Source organism: Citrus sinensis, chromosome 8 (assembly GCF_022201045.2).
Source record: "Citrus sinensis cultivar Valencia sweet orange chromosome 8, DVS_A1.0, whole genome shotgun sequence".
Classification (NCBI taxonomy): Eukaryota; Viridiplantae; Streptophyta; class Magnoliopsida; order Sapindales; family Rutaceae; genus Citrus; species Citrus sinensis.
The window spans coordinates 2,286,498-2,309,548 of NC_068563.1; the positions used below are offsets into that span (position 1 = coordinate 2,286,498).

The 23,051-nt window shown below is 36.9% G+C and overlaps 6 protein-coding genes across 7 annotated transcripts; 3 read left to right on the top strand and 3 right to left on the bottom strand.

Annotated features, from left to right (window-relative positions):
• The first annotated feature begins 1,137 nt into the window (after window positions 1-1,137).
• Window positions 1,138-3,597, top strand: LOC102616524 (probable E3 ubiquitin-protein ligase RHY1A). The gene is made up of 3 exons (XM_006486886.3): window positions 1,138-1,545; window positions 2,400-2,587; window positions 2,991-3,597. Exons 1-3 carry the CDS (start codon window positions 1,336-1,338, stop codon window positions 3,442-3,444), a joined length of 852 nt encoding a protein of 283 aa, XP_006486949.2. The 5' UTR covers window positions 1,138-1,335; the 3' UTR covers window positions 3,445-3,597.
• A 5,111-nt stretch (window positions 3,598-8,708) lies between these two features.
• Window positions 8,709-11,664, top strand: LOC102616821 (probable protein phosphatase 2C 63). Its single transcript, XM_006486887.4, has 4 exons — window positions 8,709-9,228; window positions 9,682-10,055; window positions 10,732-10,968; window positions 11,093-11,664. The coding sequence occupies exons 1-4, from the start codon at window positions 8,976-8,978 to the stop codon at window positions 11,375-11,377; spliced, it is 1,149 nt and encodes a 382-aa protein (XP_006486950.1). The 5' UTR covers window positions 8,709-8,975; the 3' UTR covers window positions 11,378-11,664.
• A 433-nt stretch (window positions 11,665-12,097) lies between these two features.
• Window positions 12,098-13,524, top strand: LOC102617416 (uncharacterized). 2 transcript variants are annotated; one of them, XM_006486890.4, is made up of 6 exons: window positions 12,098-12,498; window positions 12,587-12,608; window positions 12,697-12,802; window positions 13,013-13,120; window positions 13,195-13,335; window positions 13,450-13,524. In XM_006486890.4, the coding sequence occupies exons 1-5, from the start codon at window positions 12,438-12,440 to the stop codon at window positions 13,294-13,296; spliced, it is 399 nt and encodes a 132-aa protein (XP_006486953.1). In that variant the 5' UTR covers window positions 12,098-12,437; the 3' UTR covers window positions 13,297-13,335; window positions 13,450-13,524. The 2 variants fall into 2 exon arrangements, with proteins under 2 accessions (XP_006486953.1, XP_006486952.1); XM_006486889.4 differs by having other exon boundaries at window positions 12,099-12,498; window positions 13,195-13,524.
• Window positions 13,525-13,700: 176 nt separating this feature from the next.
• On the bottom strand, window positions 13,701-16,967 carry LOC102617122 (pentatricopeptide repeat-containing protein At5g02860). The gene has a single exon (XM_006486888.4). The coding sequence runs from the start codon at window positions 16,703-16,705 to the stop codon at window positions 14,246-14,248; it is 2,460 nt and encodes an 819-aa protein (XP_006486951.2). The 5' UTR covers window positions 16,706-16,967; the 3' UTR covers window positions 13,701-14,245.
• A 529-nt stretch (window positions 16,968-17,496) lies between these two features.
• LOC112499258 (uncharacterized) lies at window positions 17,497-19,720 on the bottom strand. Its single transcript, XM_052432485.1, has 2 exons — window positions 19,294-19,720; window positions 17,497-17,903 (listed from the first exon to the last, which is right to left on the bottom strand). The coding sequence occupies exons 1-2, from the start codon at window positions 19,594-19,596 to the stop codon at window positions 17,787-17,789; spliced, it is 420 nt and encodes a 139-aa protein (XP_052288445.1). The 5' UTR covers window positions 19,597-19,720; the 3' UTR covers window positions 17,497-17,786.
• A 906-nt stretch (window positions 19,721-20,626) lies between these two features.
• LOC102617892 (classical arabinogalactan protein 9) lies at window positions 20,627-22,695 on the bottom strand. Its single transcript, XM_006486891.4, has 2 exons — window positions 21,972-22,695; window positions 20,627-20,945 (listed from the first exon to the last, which is right to left on the bottom strand). The coding sequence occupies exons 1-2, from the start codon at window positions 22,560-22,562 to the stop codon at window positions 20,862-20,864; spliced, it is 675 nt and encodes a 224-aa protein (XP_006486954.2). The 5' UTR covers window positions 22,563-22,695; the 3' UTR covers window positions 20,627-20,861.
• Between the last annotated feature and the right edge of the window lie 356 nt (window positions 22,696-23,051).

Below are 23,051 nucleotides of genomic sequence, written 5' to 3' on the forward strand. Positions count from 1 at the left end.
ATTTGTACAGTTTGCACACAAAATCATATCTCTGTTGTCCATGAAACCTTCATGTTGGTATATAAAAACTTCTTCAGTTAAATCACCATAAAAGAAAGCATTATTGATGTCCACATGTCTTATGGTCCATTGATTCCTTACTGTCAAGCTTAGTAAAAGTCTCAAAGTAGCTGATTTAACCATTGAGAGCACATTCAATATTCAATTTTTTGAAAACCTTAATTTAGCCACCAGTCTTGTTTTATGCTTTGCTACACTTCCATCAGTGTGTTATACTTTACTTTGTATACTTTATGAAAATGATAGGTTAATGGGTGAAATATCTTGAAAATATTATTGAATTTTGTTCAATGAGAAAATGTCGCTATTAGCTCAATTCATAGAGCATCTAAAACAAACTTAACTACCTTATGCTAAGAGTGCGTTTGAAATTGAGGTTGGGCAACTAAAGTGTTTGGTAAACACTAATTGCTGTAATTTGAAAGTTATGTTGATATAATTTTTCACTTGTATAATGAAAAATTTATTACATTTTTAATAATTTCATCTAAATTATTATTTAAAATTTATGTTTCTTAATGATGTCTGATGATGTGGCATTGTTCATCTTTCTTTTTTTATTTTCGAATCTGCCTCACCAGAGTGTCATCTATAATAGCTAACTTTTAACCCGTATAATGTATGACTAATTAGAATAAGTAGTTTATAAGTGCAATATTGCATCGACACATACTTTCTGAATAAATCTTTTAATATGACGCTGTTTAGATATTTGATCTTTGATTTGATTATTACACAGAAGAATCAAAATTGCAATAACAAAATAAGCAATGTTTGAATTGAATTTTCTCCTGTCACAATCATTGAATTCGAACTTACCGGTGAATTTCCGCTTATTTATCCTTCCGTGCAACGGCGCCGTTTTTATCCGGAGCCAAACGGTCAAAACCCCAAAAAGGCCCACAACAGCAAAATAAAATAAAATAAAAGACCGCGAAAAGGCGTCTCAATCCAACGGTCTGCGTTGGAGAAATAAACATCACTTGAACAGGCGTCGGAATCTGAAAGCGAGTTATCCACTTTCCTACTCGTCCAAAATCCGGTTTTAAAACGACACAGTATCGAAACTCAAAAAAAATCTATCTCGTCTTGACTCGTCTCATCATATCGCACTATTCTCATCTTTTCTTCGAAGGCAACGCTCTGGTTCACAGATCGCTGTAGCTTAGCAACTAGTGGTCATTTCATTCCATTTTTCTTCAAATTTATTTTTTATTTTTTCACACCAGTCTCTTTCTCTCTCGGGGGAAGCGATACGCTGCGTTTTGGTGGTGCATGACGAGCGCGTCGGAGTTATTTTATACCAGGAGATCGCGCGTGGGCCGGGCCGACCAGGATCTAGGCCTCGATTCTTTCACTTCCGAAAGGGGTTTGCACAATCGTCGACACCATCATAATCATAATCATCGCCATGATTTGGACGGCTGTGATCCTCTCCGCCGGTCGCCGCACGCGCGCCATCTCCCTCACCGTCCCTCCCCCTCGGTAACCAGTTGTTTGTATAAAGCTTCAATTTTTCAGCCCAGATGCTTATGAAATTTTTAACTTTGATTTTCTTCGTCATTATTTATTTTTGTTTATTTTATTATTATTATTATTTATTATTATTTTTTGCATTGACGGAAAATTAAAGTTGTTGTTAATGTTATTCATTTGATTTAGTTACTTACAAGGAAGCCATCGGGTTTGCAATTCAGAAATAATTTCTTATGAAAAAAAAAATCAGGCTGTAATTTGGATATATAACATAGCAAATACGAATAAAAATTATTTTTTATATTCATTATGTTGGAAAATGTCTTGGAAATGGGAATGGGATTTTGATTTTAGTGGGAAATTGGAATTGTAAAAATTTGCTGTGAAAAATGAAGATTTGGAAGAAATGCTGCGCTAGCTGCTAAGTTATGCATAATATTAAGCTTATACATATCATTTCAAGTAGGTTTGGCATATTAAAAGAAGAATGTAAAAGAAGGAAAATTAAAAGGATTAAGATGTATTTTACCTTCGGGGAAAGTTGTATTTATTGCCTTGATTTTCTCACTTCTTTGGGTAGTGCTCCAATCCATGCAGTTGATGCCGAGTCATAGATCAATCTGTTGTAATCATGCAGTGTGCTGGGTTAATTGTTCCATTGCTCTAGCACTTCCTTTCCTTTGTAGGATTCTAATTTACTTGTGCGAGTGTGATACTAAAATTGACTGTTTTTCTGTTTATATTCTTCATGCACAGAAATGAACACCAATTGATTTCATCTGTATCAGTTTTGGATAGTGATTAACTGCTGAAAGATAAGTCTTATTTTGCCCATTCTCATTTTTGTGTTTCACTTTGTGCAGGAGCGTGCATCAGTTTGGCTTGATCAAGGAACCAGTCAGCATGTATCAAGTAATCCTATGAACTCAGAAGTTTCTAGAAGCACAAGCAGTCCGAGTTGGAACGGAAATGAGAGGCTTCCTGGAACTGTGCTACTAGCAAGGGCAAGACTTCTTGAGAGATTGAGAGGGGTATCTCTTTCTGAAAATGGGTCAGTGCTTTGTAAGTTATGTTTGAGTTGAGTTTTTTATGATCCATTGTGCTTCACGTATGGTATGTGCTGCACAAATTTGTGTTTACTGCATTTTATCACAGAATTTGACGGCTATCAATTTGACACTGACTCTAAATTGACCCATATTCAGTTTTTGGTAGGAATGCGAAAGAAAAATCATCAGTTTTATTGAAAAACTATCATCTGGGATTATTACATGGGTTATGCAATGTGTATTGAAAATAGGCAGCATACAGTCATAGTATAATTACAATGTGTGTGTGTGTGTCTCCAGTTCCAGTGAGGCTTTGTCATTACATTCTCTGTGCATTTATCTCTGAACCTCATATCTCCTTGGTTGAGGTGGAGGTAGTGACCTGTGCTATTTGGCTTTATTCAGGAGAAGTGGCAGAGGTTTATCAAGCAATAACCAGAGGGGGAATATCTTTGGTGATGAACTGAGGCTTGTTGATGCAGGAGATTGGGCAGCTGAAACCTCCGCAGGATGGTCAGCTGTAAGCTCTCCCTTTTCCGAATTGATGACTTCTCAAACAGAAAGACTGCAATTAGTGCAACAGAAGAGGAAGAAACCTCCTGGTCTCACTCAGGAGGCCCTGGATTGTTTGCACGTTGAAATCTTCAACAGCTTTGCAATAAGTTCCGAAGGGGAAGCATCAAAGACCTCATTAGATTGCAGTATATGTCTAGAGAGTTTCACAGATGGGGATGAGCTTATATGCCTGCCATGCAAGCACAGGTTCCATTCTGATTGTTTGGATCCTTGGGTTCGAAGCTGTGGAGACTGCCCATATTGTCGAAGAAATATAGTTGTAAATAGTGACAAATCGGTATAGGGAACAACTTAAATTCTATGTTTTATTTAACCTTTTAATTGTTTGTTTTTGTGTTTAGGCTTTGTTACACTAAGTAAAAAATCTTGGGACTTGGCTGTATTTGGGAGATGGTTTTGGTTCCTAGTTTTGATTTATGCGGAGATTTTGACTTGAGCTCATGAATTTCGAACCTCCATCTCGATGATAACATGATATATCATCCCATTCGAAAGCTTATAATCATTTCACTACAAGGCCTGAATTTATTATTTTGTGAACCATACGATCTGATGAAAGGGACAGCATTGACCATATATGTGATAAGACAAAATAGCCGGTTCATTCATTCACATTGGAAGCCCGGCTAGGGTAAGTGCATCATAGACTTACATTGTAAGCCCAAATCATGTTAGACATCCAAAACATCAGCTTGAAGGGCAGCACAAACGCAAGCTTCTGTTTGTAGTACAAACAAACCTGGCAATTAGATTACAGCAAATTGGTATTCTTGGTGAGCTTTCTCCCATCACCAAACTCGCCAACTGGGCTGCTGAGCTACTGCTGAAGAAAAGATGTTCATGGGCATAGCCGCGACCGAATAGAATGAGTATGAGCACAAGGGCTTTTGAGGTGTGTGTGCGCGCGTGCGCACACGCGTGCTCAAGACAAGTTCATTTATGATTGTGCATATGTCCATCGCGGAAACAAAAGAGTAGCGCACACTTAAAACGAGTTGCAAGAGCAAACGAGTAGTGCTAAGCATCCTAAAGTTTTATCTCAAAAATCTATTTGAAATGATATAACATTCATCAATTAGATAACGAGATAATAGAATTAATTCAGATAAATCAACTTGTAAAAGAAATATAAACCATTTGTTATAAATATCACATCACATGCCTTTGTGAGGTCAAGGTGAAATTCATCAGTGAGGTGCATATCATTTTTTAATTTGAGATGTGCGGCGCGGCACCACTGCTTAAAAAAAAAACACTTAAAAAACTCGAACACTATAATTGACACTTTCAATAATTTAGAAGACATGATCTTCGTTACACATATAGTAGTGATCGGCGGATCCGCCGGTTTATTTAATTGAGTTGGAAAGGTAAAAGCAGCAAAAATCAATCTGACAGAATGAATAATTAAATTAGAAACACGGTTTCTTTTGTTAATTCTTTACACACGCCAAGCTAGAAAGATGAGCAGCACTAGGACACGACGCTTTCATACTTAGAATTGAAATATTATTAAAATTTGAAACGGAATGGGAAAATCTATGGGTTAAGTTTGAAACGGATTAGAATTGAAATATTATTAAAATTATTTATCGTTATTGGATCCTCTGCAGATACATGTTCATAGATTTGCCCCCGAATTTGATATGGGAATTCGAAGTGGTGGCGGTGGCGCCTTGCTTTTATTACCAAATCAAAAACTCAAAAAAAAAAAAAAGGATTCTGCTTTCTGTTCTTGGAAATTGGAAAATGGTCACTGCATCTGCATGCATGCATGCAAGCTCCTGATTCCTGCCAAGGCAAGTAATCCCATTTCCATTTATTGACTTATTTTGGGGACTCACCGTTGTTTCACAACTATCTATTATTCTATGGGAGCCTCTATGTTAAATTTTCTTTGTTTTTGGACTTTAGTTTTGCGCCGCCCATGGAGAATTTACAAGTCTTTGTCTCTCTTCAGTCTTCAACTCACTTGTAATCTTTCATTGGTCGATTTCTAATAATTTCATTTTTTTAGATGAGAAAAGTCTATATATACCCACACACACACACACAAACAAACAGACGTTGCTATTCCTTATTAAAAAAAAAAAAAGAAAAACTAATTTTCATCAAATGTCTCTTAATACATCAAAAGCATCTAATATTTTTGTAATAAGAAATAATAAACGTCTTTTTTTTAAAAAAAAGAGAGAATTAAAAGAGTACTTACAAAATTTAAAATTACTCCCACCTGAAACTTAATATGGAAGAAAAGAAGGATGGATTGAATAGAAATTAATTAAGATGAAATAAATACATGGAGTTTGAATATATATATATATATATATAGAACCACCAAAACGGGTCCAAGTTGAGCATAAATTAATTAAAACAAAGTGGACAATGCTGCCCTTGAAAGTTTGAACAAGTTTGGCTCTTTTTACCAAAGCAATATCATTTTCATAATGTGATTTTGTGAATATCTATTATTTACTTTTAGAGCATCTCCAAAAGCCTCTATAAATTTTACTCTTCAAATACTTATTTGCTTACCTATGTGGCAAATAGAAAGGTGAAAAAATATGATATTCTCCAAAAGACTCTTCAAATAGAAATAAGTTAATATTATTATTAATCAAATAATTATTTTTTTAAAGAAAAAGTCAATAGTAATTAAAGCACTTCTCTCTCTTTCTTCAATGAAAAGTAATAAAATATAAATTGAAGAGGGAGAAATCAACTCTCCAAATTTGAAGAGAGAGAATCATTTCTTATTTGAAGAATCTTAATTGGAATGTCTTTTAGAACCTTAAATATTGAGGTGGCTCTTCAAATAATTAATAAAATCTTATTTGAAGAGTTTTTTGGTGATGCTCTAAGGAAGTTTCGGGGATACCCAATTAAGTTATGTTTATTTCTTTTTTTTTTCTTTTTTTGAAAGCTAGGTAAATTTATTTTAGAATTAAAAAAAAAACCTTTCTATTTGTTTTTTTTTTTTTCTCTTTATCGTGCACATGGCTTTGCAATTGTTGGTCATAGTCCACGCCAAGCAAGTGTTGAACACGACGGGGGCGGGAAAATTCCAAGTGAGAAATTTAACAGCGTATGAAGTAGTTCACGTCGCATTAAAAAGATTTTCCTAGAAAGTAACATCTTTTTCCAGGAAAATTTTGACCAGAGCGATGGAGTCTTCGGTCTTCTACGATCAAAATTTTACTTCATGTGGACCAATTAATTGGGGTTTTTTTTTTTTTAAGTCTTGGTCACGCGATTGGAACGTTATAACATTTATGACTACGACTAGATTTCCCATCGGATTGTCGTTTTCAACTTATGATTTATAAACGATTTATTCCCCGGCCAAATTGATAGAATATACGATTGAAGAAGCTTTACTTATAAGGTTGTGTAAGTATTAAGTTGAAGACATTGTGTTCATGGCTGTGATTACGGCATTTTTAGGGTATTATACTCTACAATTTGAACATTATATATAATCGAGTTTTATAAATTTTTATTGACTTTGTAAACTATATGTTTACGACCCCGATTGGGTACTATATAGACCGTGTTTTTACATTATTTAATTATGGAACTTATTTTATTGGATAAGGATGAGCTGAATTCTGCTTAGTATTTGTTAGGTAAAGAGAGATTAAAAAAAAAAAAAAGTAAAAATTTGAAATAATTTTAAAATAAATAACTAAAATTTTGAATTAAGTTTACTCTAATTACTAATTCACTGCTCAACAAAAACTTTAACTTAATATTAAATCTTAATCTTGTTTTATTTGGTACAAGCTAAATTTATATGGGTTAATTTGGGATTATCTCTCATGAAATGATAACTTTTAAAATATCCCAAAACTGTTATAAACCTCAACTTACCCCCTATATTTGTAAAGAAAATTAAAAAAAAAAAATTATCTGCCCACCTCTATTTTTCACTTACTTTTTGAATAAAAATAAGAGTAAGTTGAAATTTATAATAATTTTGAGATACTTTAAAGAATGTCGAAAAAAAATCCTAAATTTATCCATTTTATAATATAAAAGTCAAATATATCTTAAAAAATTATTAATTGTGTTTATCACAAAGATGATGGTATTAGATTTGTGGATAGAATGAAGCTTATCTTTTAACAAGGGGACAAGCATGCTTGCTATAAATTGACCATCTAATTCCGGTTTTTATGTGTTTTAGATTTTATATTTAAAATGTTATATAATTGTGTAAACCAAATCATATTTCTAATATGAACAAGATTTTTGAGATTTTTAACCTTTTTTTTTTTGGTTTAATCGATTAAAACCAATTAACAATACTTTAAATTCTTCACAAAAATTATTAAGCAGACAAGAGGTGTTATATTTATGAAGTTTGCTTCTAAATAGTTTTTAATCAAAACATATGTTAAACTTGTTTTAACAAACTAAAATAACCCGTCATACTTTTTTCTACTTACTTTTAGTCAGTTCTTTGGCAAATTGCCAAATGTAAAGTGTAATTTCAAAATCTTACTTCTTGTACATCGAATCATTAATTGTAGCAATAATTGTAACGAGATTGCCAAATGTAAAGTGTAATTTCAAAATCTTATCTCTCGTACATCCGAGTCATTAATTGTAGCAATAATTGTAATGAGCCCTCAATTATAAATAGAGACATCTCAAGTAAACAGATTTGGTAACCATCATGCTACTAACAAATAAAAATAGTAGTGATTCAAGATTTGTATCACACCTGCTATTGCACCTATCATTAAATTAAACATTGTTTGGCCTTATCATTCAATATTTTATATTCTTTATCTTGTAATAATAGTCGATGATTGACATATTGCATACCACGGCAATTAAAATACAAATTAGAAATTGAAATTATGTAAATATAATATCAATCTCCAAGAACAAAACCCCAATACAAATTAAATCACACTACACACATTCAAAAATAGAGAGACACTCAATACAACGTTCAATAACTAGGTTGAATATCATGGTTTTAGTATATAAATTGACACCCAATTGTTAATATAATTTTAGATAGGAAGTAACATATGACGCACTCCTCACAAAAAAAGTCACTAGTCCCGTTATTAGTGACAAATTTATTACTAATAAAAATAAATAAATAAATAAATAAAAACAAGAATTATGATGTGTGCGACACGACATATACTCGATGGATGTAGACCCTATTAATTAATACAAATAATACCACTGCTTTTAGGAATAATTATATTCTCCTCCTCTCTTTTTTCTTTTTTTCTTTTAGAAAAAGGCAAGAAGCGAATAGCGATAGATTTTTTCTTTCTTTCTTTTTTTTTTTTTTAGCTACACCCAACCATTAAATGTCAAATAAATAAATAAATAAATAAATAGCTAAAAACTTAGGTCAGTCAAGTCTTTAAAAACTTTAAATTGAAGCTTTTCGTTAAAAAAAAAAAAAAACAAATTACAAAAACACAAAACAGAGAAAGCAAAAGCGAGAAAAGAAAAATCAAAAAAGAAAGAGAAGACTCAACATCAAACGCGTAGGGGCATATATAATTATATAATTATATAATTATATATCATATATTCATATACATAATAAACACTTAGCAACATATACATATTGGCAAAGCAATCAGAGTCTTCTCCTTCTTCGTCTTTCCCTTCACGCGGCATCTCTTTTTCACAACAACCCTTTTCCTCTCTTTCATCATATCATTCATCCCAAAAACACAAAAAACAAAATTTGATTTCTTTTTTTCTTTTTTTTTGGGGGGGGGGGGGTGATTTATTACTCATAAGCGGAGACGGGGACGCTGCACAAACAGAGTTACTATGATGATGTTGCGTTCGTGTTACAGGTGCCTGGGCCGGCGTGGCGGCGGCGATGGGCTGATGTGGCACTCCGACTTGAAGCCACATGCGTCCGGTGATTACTCGATCGCCGTGGTTCAAGCTAATTCTTGTCTCGAAGATCAAAGTCAAGTTTTCACGTCGCCTTCTGCTACTTATGTTGGTGTTTATGATGGTCATGGCGGCCCCGAGGCTTCCAGATTTGTTAACAAGCATCTCTTTCCTTATCTGCATAGTGAGTTTTGTTTTGTTTTATTTTTTGGTTTTGATTGGAGCTTTGTATGATGCATTTTCATGTTTTTTGTGTAATGTTCATGCAATCATGGGTTGGTTTCAAAATTTGATCTTCTTTTTTAAAATTGTTTTCTTTTTTAATTTTTGATGGGGTCATTAAAGCTATTGAAAAATTTTGCTTTTCAGTAAATAGAATGTGATTTTTATTTTAATTGGTTAAATTTTGTGGAAATAGAATGAATTTGAATGCAGAGGAAGAGAGGAAGTTGGAATTTGAAGTTCAGTGAATGTTTGTTAGTGCGCTTAAATCACAGTGAAACAGGAATTTGACATAATTGAGTTTGTCTTTTTGTTAAAAGTACAGAAAATTAGGTGAATTTTGATATTTTGTATTTTGAAGTAACAGATTTTTGTTTGTACGTCCTCTTTCTAAAATTGCATGCTTTGAATCTAGAATTTGCAATGGAACACGGAGGACTGTCTGCAGAAGTGATAAAGAAGGCATTTCATGCTACTGAGGAGGAATTCTTGCGTTTGGTTAAGCGTGTATTGCCTGTGCGGCCACAAATTGCTTCGGTTGGCTCGTGTTGTCTAGTTGGTGCAATTTCAAATGATGTATTATATGTGGCGAATCTTGGCGACTCGAGGGCAGTTCTTGGGCGGAGAGTTTCAGACGATAGCAAAGTTAAGGTGGCAGCAGAACGGTTGTCAACTGATCATAACGTTGGAGTTGAGGAGGTGAGGAAGGAAGTCGAGGCACTTCATCCTGATGATTCACATATAGTCGTGTATGCCCGTGGAGTTTGGAGAATAAAGGGTATAATTCAGGTATACGATCAAGCTCCTTCATCCCAATTTGATTGATTCTTATATTTTTCTGTTAGCATTTATGAGTGAAAATTAGTCATCTGACATGTTTTCTTTTGTCTGCACATTCGGAATAATTTTAACTGGTAGTGAGGATGATATCTTTGTGTCTTTCTATTTCATGAACCTGTTCCCTCCTCGTATTCACCTGCATTAGAAGCAACTCCTCCATCGAAGTTCTTGGAATGACTCTTTCTGGGACCTAATAGATGATCATTTGATATGAGGATTTGGTGCTTTTGATAAATTTTTTCTAATGCATTCTCTTTATTCCGTTTTAAACTTAATGCTTTTTAATGTAAATTCTGGAGTCTGTGGTCTTTGATGCTGAAGTTAGTTGAAGTATTACTACCTCGGAATGGAATATAGCTCTGGTCTTGACAGAATTGTGTTTCTGCAGTCCACCGCGCTTTTTCTTTTGATGTTTCAAAGAGCATCAGAGTATCTTATATTTGATTGAAACACAGGGACTTGCTTGCAAAATTATCCAAGCATCTTCTGTCATATCAGTGTGCTAGAACCTGATAGATACGGGTGTCTATTCTCGATCTTTGCCTCTAGAAGGTGTATAGCTGTTTCACAGTCTGCAAAGCATGTGACGGAAATTGCTGATCTAAACATTTTCTTTACTTTTCAGGTGTCAAGATCTATTGGTGATGTTTACTTGAAGAAACCCGATTTTTATAGAGACCCAGTCTTTCAGCAATTTGGCAACCCTATTCCTCTAAAACGACCTGCAATGACAGCTGAACCATCAATCTTGATTAGGAAACTTAGGCCACAAGACTTATTCCTGATCTTTGCATCTGATGGCCTTTGGGAACAGTTAACTGATGAAGCAGCAGTAGAAATTGTTTGTAAGAACCCAAGAGCTGTGAGTACTCATCTTGACACCCCTTCCATTTTGAATAGGAAATGAACTAGATGTTTTCGGTTGATCAATTTGATAAAAAGAAATATAATACTCACAACGGTGGTGGTTGATTTTGAGTTTGTAGGGAATCGCTAAGAGATTGGTGAGAGCTGCCCTTCAAGAGGCTGCAAGGAAGAGAGAGGTGGGATATAAGGAGATAAAGAAACTCAAAAGGGGAATAAGGCGACATTTCCATGACGATATTACAGTAATTGTAATTTATCTTGATCATCATCAAAAAGGCTCCTCCAACAGCAGATCCAAACACAATGCCATTGGCTGCACAAGTGCACCTGTCGACATCTTCTCCCTAAATGCAGATGAAGCAGAAGATGATGTGCAGCATATGCTTCACCCGCTTCCTGCATAAGTAAACCACTTTCTAAATGGTCAGGCACTGACGCATAGAAATTTCAATAAGGTTACGAGTACATGGTGAGGTATACGCAGGCAATTTCTGTAGATAGGTTGCTGTTGGAAACAAGCTGCAGTAGATTTTTCCAAGTGAAGATCCAACACCATTGTTCTTTTGTTTTGTTGGTTATGTTATTGATCTTGTCTTTGTTCAAAATTGATATAGTGAATCCCAGAAATTTCAAGCACAAGTTTTGTAACCATTTTGTTTTGCATAGTCTAGAAGATAACAGAGTTTTGATATCTCTACAAAGATATATGATGAATTGAAAATTGAAACTGGATTAGCACAATTACAGCACTAAGTTGTGGACGCTCGCAATTTTTCCTGAACAAGCGAAAGTTGGAATGCCTGAAGAGATTGAGATTTGGTGGGAATAAAGAGGGTATGAGATATTGCCACCTGAAAGTCAAGAAAAGGACACCCACTTACCAATTTAAGGAACGGGAATGTTTTACAGTTGCATTTTACTGTCACGTTCACACACAAAGATTCTTTCTCGAAGATGCGAATAGAAACCTCAAAAATAGACAGAATAAAGAAAGACATTCTGTGCGCTGCCTTTTTTTCTTTTTTTCTTTTTAAAAAAGATAATATTGACTTAATTTAAATGAAGACATAAAACAAAAATGACTTATTTTAAAATACTGACATAACTGTATTTTATTATAAGCAACAAGCAAGTAGTGATCCATTAATACAAAGCCTCGACATTAATGTCGATACAATATTGTAACCAGACCCCTGTGTTTCTTTTAATTTTTTTTAAAGGAGAATGAGTGACATCGAATCCAAATGCCATTGTTTTTAAATTTATTTTCTCAGCATCCCAAATAACCCTTTTCTTTCTTTTATTTGCGGAATAAACGAAACCCTCAACAGTTATTTACAGTTACTATCATCTCCCTTTCGCATTCTTTAAGCACTTTCTTGCTGTCTCAATCTTAACAGAAGTAAAAACCCAAATCTTGAAACTTATAATTTTCCAGGTTAAATATAACTAAAAAAAAAAAATATGAGTGCAAGCAGTTTGGTAGCTGAGTCGGTGTGGAAAAGCATTGAGTCAACTCGTTCAGGTCTATTTCTTTTATAATTTTCTTTTTAGTAATTTCATTACTCAATTTGTATGACTAAGCTGCCCAGTTATGTTTTTCTTCATAACAGTGACTGAAGATCAGCTATCCATGTAAGTGTATTCATTTTTACTCTCAAAACTTTTGTTTGATTGAAAAGTAATTGTTTGAATTGTTTGTTTGATTTTGAAATGAAAGCAGCTTGCATTTCTTGTTTGGTAAAAACATAGAGAGAGCAACAAGGATTGTTGATCAAAGGGGTGTCAGAAGAATCTCTGGTGAGCCCAGTGGACGTTCCATCTTTAAGGTTAATTTATGCCCTTGCTAGTTGCTACATCTTGGGTTCATTTAAGATTGTGTTTTTGATAGAAAGTACTTTTTGGGTATAAGTAAAACCACTGCTTCTGCTTGCAAAAGCACTTTCCGAAAAGCATCTTTGAAGCGCTTTTGCCGAAAGCTGTTTGAATTTGACATACCCAATGAAACGACATTTCCTTGTTTATTTTGATGTGACTAGGTTGTTGGGGAATCGCGAAGGAAAGAAGAATATTTGTGTTTTGCGGAAAACTACTGCGCCTGTTATTCATTCTTCTACGACATTGTGAACAAAGGAGAGCAGCTTTGTGTAAGATCCTGTTTATTCATTGTATCTCTTCTTCCTTTTCACTGTTATCTAGTCTAATTTTCGTCATCTTTCAGTGTAAGCATCAATTAGCAGCAAGACTTGCATCGGCGCTGGGAGCATGTGTTGAAGTTAATGTGTCTGATGAGCAGCTGGCATTGTTGCTTGCAAAACTCTAACTCCCTTTTCTCAGAAGCTGAGTTTGAGATGTCAAGATGGTAAAAAATATTATATGGAAGCTTTAAAATGCTTATAATTACGAGTACACATTACTGTCATCGACTCCATGCATAAGAAGGTGTATAACCAAGAGTATGTTGTTTACATTGTAGATCTAGTATGCTAAGCAGTGAACAAGCAAAGACAATGGGCTCTTAAATCTTATCAAATACATGGCTTCCTGCTCTCTTTTCTTCTCTCCCTTTGATTACTTGCGTTTGACCATCTAAATCTAAAGCTAATTCGATTTATCAGCACAACTGACATTATGTTTCAGACAACATATCACTATAAAGGTTATTACATTTGACAAATTGCCACTTATCAGAACATGAAATTGTAAACATTTGAGACTCACTATAAAGGCTATTACATTTCACAAATTGCCACTTATCAGAACATGAAATTGCAAACATTTGAGACTCAAAAATGTTTAAGAAACAATCAAAAGACAAGACAAAACCCTTCCCAATGATGCAGGGTTTGTGTAATGATTGATGACCGTGATGAGATATTATAAAGTACAAAGCAGAAAAAACTTTTTAACCCACAACTCTCACAAGTCAAGTGACCGTACACATTGATTTCTATTTCACCGGTACATACAACATAGGTGTTTGTTTATACCTTTACTTCTCCCCTCCATATATACTCTCTCTTCCAATCTATACAATTATATTTATACAATATCCCCAGGCAGCCCTATATTTCAACCGAGCAGACAGCACCAGGCTAAGCTGCTGAAGAAACACAGAATTGTGTACAAATAATTGCTTTTCAGCTCCTCTCCAGCCCAAACAACCTATAAATCAGCCACAAGACAAGGACTACAGGACTGGATGCACAATTCTGCAAGGCTGAAAAGTGCATGCAAATTAAGTTGCTATCTGATTTCAGGAAGAAAATCGTCTAGGTCCATTTCTTTGCTATACGATCTGATAACTTGCATTCTAACTCCTTTGTGACATGTGGATCAAGCTTGCTGAGGTTGTTAACAAAAGTGATTGCCTCATACCGTTGATTGAGTTTACAATATCCATCTACAATTGAGTTGTATGTATTCTGATTAGGTTTACATCCTTGCTTGATCATGTAACGGACAACATCAAGAGCCTCCACAAACAATGAATCGGCTGCATAGCTTGCAACAAAGGTATTATAGGTAATTACATCTGGAACAAGACCAGAGTCCCTCATTTCCGAAAATATCCGAGAAGCCTCTTTCATCCGACCATTTCTGCAATAGGCAAAAATAACAGTGTTGTATGAAATAATATCAGGTTTTATCCCTTTTGCCAATATTTCTCTCAAAACATCTTCTGCCCTTGCAAAATTTTCAGAACGGCTGTACATATACATCAAAGTATTGTAGGTTGTCAAGCTAGGAGTAAACCCACTATCATTCATGAAGTGCAATATCTCATTTGTTTTGGCAACCATCTGCCTCCTGCCATAAATCGAAATCATGGCATTTAGAGTTGGTATATCAGGAGAAAATCCTTTTTTCTTCAACTCTAGGAATGCACGTTCTGTATCCATAAGAAGGTCACTTTTACTATAAACTAAAATAAGGGTCTTCAAAAGGACAGCGTGAGGTTCGATTATACCAGAGTATATCTCTTCAGAGAGAGCAAGCATTTGATCAATCTCCCTGCCGTTGGCATAAGCATGAAGCAAAGAAGAGTACGTTAGTTCATTGGGTTTACACCGACCACCCTTCATTTCAGCAAATATTTTCTCAGACTGTTCCCACATTCCTCCCCGAGCCAATGCTGCTAAAACAGCATTGTAGGTGGAAAGGTCAGGTGTAACCCCAGCCTCCAGCATCCGCTTATAAATAGACATGGCTTGGTCAAAAGAACCACAACGACTGTATGCACTGATTAGGGTGTTAAAAGTGTCCCTCTCGGGTATGAACCCAGCCCTTTTCATCTCCTTGAACACTCCTGACACTTCAGAGTCCATCCCATTTTGCCCAAATACTGCCAAAAGTGTATTCCAAGTAACAATATCTGGCTTACAATTGCATTTATTGATCTCATCAAAAACCTTCATCATCTCCACAAAATTACCCCGATTACCGTGCATCTTAATCAGAGCATTAAAAGTACAAATGTTCGGCTTGCACCCTGCACTTCTCATCTCCTCAAAAACCTTCATTGCGGACTCATCCTTCCCAGCTTTCTCAAATCCTGATAATAGTGTGGTGTAAGTAAAAACATCAGGCGTAATCCCAATTTCCACCATCTGGGTTTTAAGCTCCATAGCTTCCTCTAACAGACCATCTCTTGCATAAGCTGATATCAGTGAATTGTAAGTCACAATACTAGGCAAGCATCCATTTATCTTCATCTCTCTCAAAACCTGCATGGCCTCTTTAGGCCGCCTACACTTCCCATAAACATCCAACAAAGCATTGTAAGTAACCTTATCCGGACTAAACCCCGCCAATTTCATCTCCTCAAAAACCCCAGCTGCTTCTTCATGCAAAGATCCCCTCCGACAACAACTTATAAGCGTATTGAAAGTATATGAATCAGGCTTAACCCCAGCACTCTTCATTCCTTCAACAAGAGCCATAATCTTATTCCAAGGCATACCCATTTTACCGTACACATTCAAAATCACATTATAAGTTATCAAAGTAGGCTTACACCCTTCCTCCTCCATCTTCTTGAACACCATCACAGCCTCCCTATACCGTCCATTACTCGCATAAGTGGTTATCAATGATGTATAGGCATAAACATCAATATCAAACCCATCTTTATGCAAACCATGCAACAAAGAAGCCGCTACTGAAACTTTACCTTCCTTCCCCAACATACTAATAAGCACAGCAATAACAGAACCGCGCAAAACCAAGTTACCGTCTTTACTACAACAGCTCCTAAACCACTCAAACACATCCAATGCCAAGTCAGTTTTCTTATGAAACCCTAAACCCTTAACAATACCCAACAAATCAGCACCCAAATCTTCGCTTTTCTCGCCAGGATTTTGGTCAAGCAACTGAGACAACACGCTGTCGATATCTTTAACATCAAAAGAATCATCAATTAAAGATTGAAGAACCTGCTGACCTTTAGCGGAGAGGCGGTGGTGGGACCAGGGCTTGCCGCGGTTGGAGTCACGTGACTTGCCAAGTCGGGTCCGGGACCTGGGCTGGTGAATGGGTTGTGAAGAAGAATTGTTGTTGTAAAGGTCTTGAAGAAGTGGACTTATAGTAGTGGGCGAGGCAGACGGTGTCGTTTGCTGTTGGGGCGGTGAAGGCGGCGGGAGGTTGTGGTGGTTGGTTTGGGTGAGAAAGAGAGGTTTTGCAGGCGGAGGTGTCGGGAGGAGAAGAGGGAGAGATAAGTTTTGGGCCATTGGAGTAAGAGTGAGAGGGGTTTTAGGGTGAATTTGAGCTTCTCTGCTGGTTCAAGTAGTACTACTAGTAGCTGGAAGATTTTTTTGTTGTTTCATAGATTTTTGTTTTCAGAGGGACAATGAAGATATTCATTATTCAGGACCATATCAATATTTTATTATGCCTGCTACAAGTACACACATGAACCTCTATCTTCTAGCGGGGAGATTAAAAAAAATTTATTAATACTTTTCCTTTTTAACTATTATATCATGATCATCTACCCAAGCTTATATCATCATACTTGAAATATTTGATAAGTTTATAATCACATAGGTGTATAGCTTCCCTAAAATATCCGATGAGTATAATCCAATGGGTATAGCTTCATTAAAAGTACCACAAATCTGTCAGCTGAGTTTCGATTGAAGTTTCTCAAAAATTTTGAAAAAGCCATAAAATAATTTTTTAGTGATTTCTCTCAATAACAATTCTCTGCATATTAATAGAACAACATTCTTTTGATTCTTTCCTTTCAGAATCTCTCTTCTAACAAACATTCTTATTATATATTATTCCCTCGGTTAAACTCGATTCCCTTGCGATTTTTAGTTTTTTACACAACCATCAAGTTAGTTGCCGGTGTAATGCAGGCATCGGATGGTTATAAACCAGAAAGTCAATTTCGTCGTGATCATTCATCAGTAAAGAATTTGAATCAATATAGATTGATTTTTCATGCAGCAAGCGCAACAGCAACCCAATGAAGATCTTGAGCAGGCACAAAAGTTGCCACTCTGCACTGTGAAAGTTGAACTAGAACTTGAATATTTGCATTCTACCAAATATGCGGTGTTGATCAGCATGAACCAGCAGTTACTAATAATATTTGCTTTAAAGAACCTACATCTTCAGAAAACAGGAGCACAACGACTTCAAAAGCTATACTTCTGTGTGCCAGTACTTTTATAAGAAGAAGATTAAACGAAAAGGCTACTAATTGTAGAGAGCAACATTCATTTTCCGCTAGCATGACCGACCAAAATACCATCTCCGCAGACAAAACATCGTTCATAGCTATCAACCAACCGCTAGTGTTTCTCAAAGGAAGTGAGGACTAATCAACCCTGCAATCTCAAGGAACCCAACCCTGTCCCTTCCTCCAAAAATCTTCTTCAGTTTCTCATCGCAAATAATGACCTTCTTGTTCTCAGGGTCCTAGAAAATGGCAAGGGATGGTCAAGTCATTTCTGAATTTGTATGGAACAGACAAAGCATAACCGACATGCATGATTAAATGTTCAATTTATTTCCACTCAAAAGAGGGCTATGCATCAAAAGCATCATTTTATCAACCTACTTTTACACAATCACTTGAAGCGTACAACTTCACCTTAAAGTTTCTTTTTCACTTGCAATCCATATCATTCTAGTACAAAAACCAAAATTAAAACATTTTACTGCCCTTAAATGAGAAAAGTGCGATAATAATCCGTCACTCCTCAAAACTAGTCAGCAGTGTGTTCGTATGGTTGGATAGTCAGCTTACGTGAAGTTTTAAGAGAAAATATAACAAGGAAATCATGCTTTGACTCATAATATTTGAAAGTGAGGGGAGTCCAAGAACATCCATATCTCGAAACATATGTTCAATTAATTACACCCAAAAAGAGACCACTGTAGAAAAGAGTGTTAAAAGTGAACCACCCATATCATTCTAGTACAAAAACCAAAATTAAAACATTTTACTGCCCTTAAATGAGAAAACTGCGATAATAGTCCATTACTCCTCAGAACTAGTCAGTGGTGTGTTCATATTGCTGCATGGTCAGCTTACGGGAAGTTTTAAGAGAAAATATAACATGGAAATCATGCTTTGACTCATAGTATTTGAAAGTGAGAGGGGAATCCAAGATCATGCATATCTTGAAACATATGTTCAATTGCTTACACCCCAAAAGAGACCACTGTAGAAAAGAGAGTTAAAGTGAACCATGGAACAATATATAAGCATATCTTCATACATTCACACAAAGGAGGGGTTGCAATGCAGCAAAGCACATTACCATGAGCAGGTCAATTTGGTTTTGTTGGTGGAAGGTCAAACGAAATTCAAGAAATGACACAAATATCTTGAGCTATTCCATATAAAGTTATAACTGACCATCGGAAAACCAATACAAGGAAACGCAGTCCTGAACAAATAAGAGACTTTCCTAAGACACATACACCAGAACAGGCCTTGTCCACATACCTAAGGCCATCTCAGAGAAGACCCACGTGAAATAACGAATAAAATCTCACCCAAAACCCCAGAAGGTTCAAAATCATTTCTTTTTGTTCAAGAAACCATTTTTAACTCCAGACATACACTACCTTATCCAAATCCAACATTCCCATTTACCAAAAACAATTGTTTTCCACTAAAAAAATACCAATAAAAAAAAAAGGCAAACCCATTTCCCTTTAAATCAAAATTAACTCACGTTATTAGTAAACCAAACAAAACCTTATCCGAAAAGAAAAGCCCAAATAAAACAATACATATAAAAAATGTAACTTTATAACAAAAAAATAAAAGAGGGGGGGGGGGGGGTTTAGAAAATACCTGAAGATTGTGTTGCTTGATGTGAGCCCAAATCAGCTTGAGAGCCTGAGTGCGAGGGATCTCAGGGGCGCCAACAAAAGCTTCCATTTCAGGGGAGACGCGGCGGGGCTTCATGATGCCTCGTGGCTCGCGCTTTCCAGTGACAGGCTTAGGGGAGGCAGTGGCCAAGGTGACAGTACGGACGGTTCGCAAATGAACGGGGGAAAACTGGCCGGGCTTCCCAGAGGAGGAGGGCTTGAGGAACGACGACGCAGTTTCCGGGGAAAGGAAAGTGGTGGTGAAAACGCCGGAAGACACTGCCATTTTTCTTTTTTTTTTTTGTTTTATTTCTTTTTTTCTCAATTGACAATTGAGGAAAAGGGTTTTGTGTTATCCTTTTTGTCTTGTTTTCTTCTTTGTATTTTGTGGAGTGAGTGAGGGTGGAAAGATAAATAGGCGCGCGCGTGTGTGTGATAGAGAGGGAATTTTGCCCGTCCTTTTATATTTTACCAAATACGATGCTTAAAACGATTCGTTTCATTTACAAGGTGCCGTTAAGTTACGGAATCACCCTTTTCCGATTTGTCAAACCGTTTCATGTACACATATCACAATCCGCACACACTTTTTATGATAATAAACACTTTTTTTTAATTTTTTTATTTCTGATAAGACATGAAAATAAAACTTATTATTTCAATTAGGATGATCAAATTCGTTAAATATGGATGATATAAATTGAAAGATGTGTGGAAATATCTCAGACGAGCTGAAATCGAATGTGTTCCGTGGAAGGAAATAATATTTGTAGAGACATCTTCATTGCACTGATCTTTTCATTATAATCTCCATCGTGAAACTGCAATGATTTATCAGCTTTAATCATCATATAATAGATGTGTTCCTCCTACCTAATTCTATAATAATGATCCTGCAACCTACGCGACGTGATTGGCCGTGCCCAATTGTTGACGTACGAAGACAAACATTTTGAGACACTTATGCAGCAACTCCGAAAAATTTGTGACCAATGTTTCGACTCATGCAAGTAGATTTTCGTCCAGGAAACCTGAACGAAAGCCCACGCCTGCTACACATCTCCCCACATTGATGAGAGTGGGGCTTCAGCCTTTGATTTTGCTTCATCAACTGACAAGTCTGAGGTGTTTTTAATTAGGTTCTGGTCAATCCATCGTGCTTGACCCTTGGGTATCACAATGAAACGACCAATTTTCCTCTTTTCAATAGCCGATGATTAAGGAAGCTAAATTGAACTGATTAGTCATGAAATTGAATTTATTCGTATAGATAGAAATGGAAAGTTGTAGACAAAGAGGAGATAAAAGGAGATTGCTACCAATAAATCCCATACAAATAATAATAATAATAATAAATCCTCCAAAATCTCTCAAAAAGAATCCCAAGCTGAATGTATGTATAACTCGAATACAGGCAGAGGCTGTAAAAACTCATTATGCGTGCGTGGGGGCTAAAATGGCAGCCATCATCAATGTGAAAAGAGTAACAACGACAGAAATTAAACTCCAAAAAAATGAAAATAAAACCGATGAGATACATATGAAAATTGTCTAAAGTAGTAAGCACAGCACTGCCCACCCGAACACCGCGCTCCCAACCATCTTCTCCATCGACCACAGCTTCTCTACTCCACTCTGCATCCAAAATTTTCGCAACACAAGTTCACATTAACCATCGCAAGCATTTGTATTTTAAAAAATACAAACGTCAACTTTTGAAAAAACAAAAAATCATTACTTATAAAGCTTGTTTGAGAGAGATCCGATAGAGTGAGTAAGGCCACACATGATGGGGATGCTATTACCTAGTTAACCAATAATACCACCTCATACTATTCACTTACCATAATTTGAATAATATTATCTACTAGATTATTTTTATATGCATGACAGAATTTGCCAGATGATCCAAACAAGGCTCAAAGGATGATGCTGGTGGCTATACATATGGGCCAGAAGTGTCAGACCAGATTACGCTTTGTTACAAATTGGGCTTTCCAAAGCCCAAAAGGCAACTTTTTTTTCTTGAGCCCATTTCAAAGCGCATCGTTTTGGTTATGTCTGGCCCGGGTGGTTCAAGACTGAACTGTTGAGTCCTTGGGATTCCGTGCCTCGTGTTCCCCAACCACTGGACTCTGTGACCCTCTACGTTTCTTCCAGTTGTCATTTACTCATCACACTCCACCCACATTCAGAGGCTATTATTATTTACTGCCATGTAAACCCACTTGTACGAGCATCATTTGCTTAAAAACACGTGCAAGTAAAAATCTCCTACGGTCAATTTCACCATTAAGCACTTACGGGGTTCACTAGATCTTCACAGCTGCCTCAGATCATGGCCAAGATTCACGTGGGATTGAAATCCCACTGGCCAGTAAAGAAATAAGCAACGTTTTCACTAGAATGCAGCAAAAACGACAACAAATGATCGGCTCATGTTAGAAACCCTATGTTAATATCACTATAATGCGCCACGACGACAAGATCTTCGACAGTTGAACTTGAAACTGTTGACTAAACTACTGAACTAAGATCATGCAATGCAAGATCTAACAATGCAGCTAAGACGTAACACTAAAGAGATCTACAAATAGCAAAGATCTAGCAATTAGAGTTAATTGAGTAATCTTTTTAAAAAATGGGAAAATGTAGGCTTACGGCATCAGTGGTGGTCTGAGCGGGGCCGGGGGAGACTGCATTGAGAGTGGGTGACGGAGCACCAGTTGGAGGAGATGGCGGACTGGACAGAGGAGATGGGGCAAGAGTTGGCTTCTTCTTCTTGCTTGGTGCCGGAGCTGGCACGGCAGCCGGAGGAGAAGCGAGTGGTGCTGGTGGTGGTGTGGCTGGAGGTGGTGAGGCTGGAGGAGGAGATGCCGGGGGTGGGGTGGCCGGGGGAGGTGAAGCTGGTGGTGGGGAAGCCGGAGGTGGAGATGCAGGTGGTGGGGTTGCCGGTGGGGGAGTTGCTGGTGGTGGACTGGCGGGAGGAGGAGAGGCTGGTGGAGGGGAGCTAACTGGCGGAGGAGTTGCCGGAGGAGGAGAGGACGCTGGAGGTGGGGTGGCTTGCGGAGGAGGAGAGGATGTCACTGGTGGTTGAGATGATGTAGGTGGCTGCGAGTTGGAGTTTGGCGGCGGGGTAGTTTGTGCAGGTGGAGCCGGGGTTGCCGTCGGTGACCCGGTGGGAGACTGGCCCCCGACGCCGGCGACGACAATGCATAACAATACAACAAAAATGCTCGATTTATGAACCATATTTAACGTGCGCACCCTCTCTCTGCGCTCTGCTTAACCTGCGCACTGCCCGAGCGTTAAACAGAGAGTGTGAAGTGAAGTGAAGTGTTGTGCAGTGGAGCGCAGTGAGTGAAATTGTGAAGAAATAAAGACGGGAGGTGATAGAATAAATAGGCGTTCATTGGGATCGAGAAATGAAAGGAAGGTTCGGTGTTACTGGGACACTACCAAACAGATCTGCGACGTCTGATTAATGGGGCCCGGTTGATGTATGCGGAGGGTTGAGATCTGGAGCCACGTGGCGCAGTAAAGGATTGCTCTGCAACTACAGGTGAAAAGAACGGACAAGACATGTGACTAAGTGACTAATGGGAGACCGTAGATTTTTAATACTTTTTAGTAGTTGGGTGGTCATCGATGATGATAATTGATTCTTTGTTAGTTGCCATCATTTTTTTTTTTTGTTAATTTATTTATTTTGGGGCCAAATCGAAATGTTTGGTTGCGATG

Coding starts and splice junctions, on each gene's coding strand:
- LOC102617416 (XM_006486890.4), top strand. CDS start 12,438: ATGAGTGCAAGCAGTTTGGTAGCTGAGTCGGTGTGGAAAAGCATTGAG. Junction 12,499..12,586: donor CATTGAGTCAACTCGTTCAG/GTCTATTTCTTT, acceptor TCTTCATAACAG/TGACTGAAGATCAGCTATCC. Junction 12,803..13,012: donor GTGGACGTTCCATCTTTAAG/GTTAATTTATGC, acceptor TGATGTGACTAG/GTTGTTGGGGAATCGCGAAG.
- LOC102616821 (XM_006486887.4), top strand. CDS start 8,976: ATGATGATGTTGCGTTCGTGTTACAGGTGCCTGGGCCGGCGTGGCGGC. Junction 9,229..9,681: donor TCTCTTTCCTTATCTGCATA/GTGAGTTTTGTT, acceptor CTTTGAATCTAG/AATTTGCAATGGAACACGGA. Junction 10,969..11,092: donor TTTGTAAGAACCCAAGAGCT/GTGAGTACTCAT, acceptor TTGAGTTTGTAG/GGAATCGCTAAGAGATTGGT.
- LOC102617122 (XM_006486888.4), bottom strand. CDS start 16,705: ATGGCCCAAAACTTATCTCTCCCTCTTCTCCTCCCGACACCTCCGCCT.
- LOC102617892 (XM_006486891.4), bottom strand. CDS start 22,562: ATGGTTCATAAATCGAGCATTTTTGTTGTATTGTTATGCATTGTCGTC. Junction 20,946..21,971: donor CTCAGACCACCACTGATGCC/GTAAGCCTACAT, acceptor TTTTGGATGCAG/AGTGGAGTAGAGAAGCTGTG.
- LOC112499258 (XM_052432485.1), bottom strand. CDS start 19,596: ATGGCAGTGTCTTCCGGCGTTTTCACCACCACTTTCCTTTCCCCGGAA. Junction 17,904..19,293: donor TCAAGCAACACAATCTTCAG/GTATTTTCTAAA, acceptor GCCATTTTCTAG/GACCCTGAGAACAAGAAGGT.
- LOC102616524 (XM_006486886.3), top strand. CDS start 1,336: ATGACGAGCGCGTCGGAGTTATTTTATACCAGGAGATCGCGCGTGGGC. Junction 1,546..2,399: donor CTCACCGTCCCTCCCCCTCG/GTAACCAGTTGT, acceptor CACTTTGTGCAG/GAGCGTGCATCAGTTTGGCT. Junction 2,588..2,990: donor GTATCTCTTTCTGAAAATGG/GTCAGTGCTTTG, acceptor GGCTTTATTCAG/GAGAAGTGGCAGAGGTTTAT.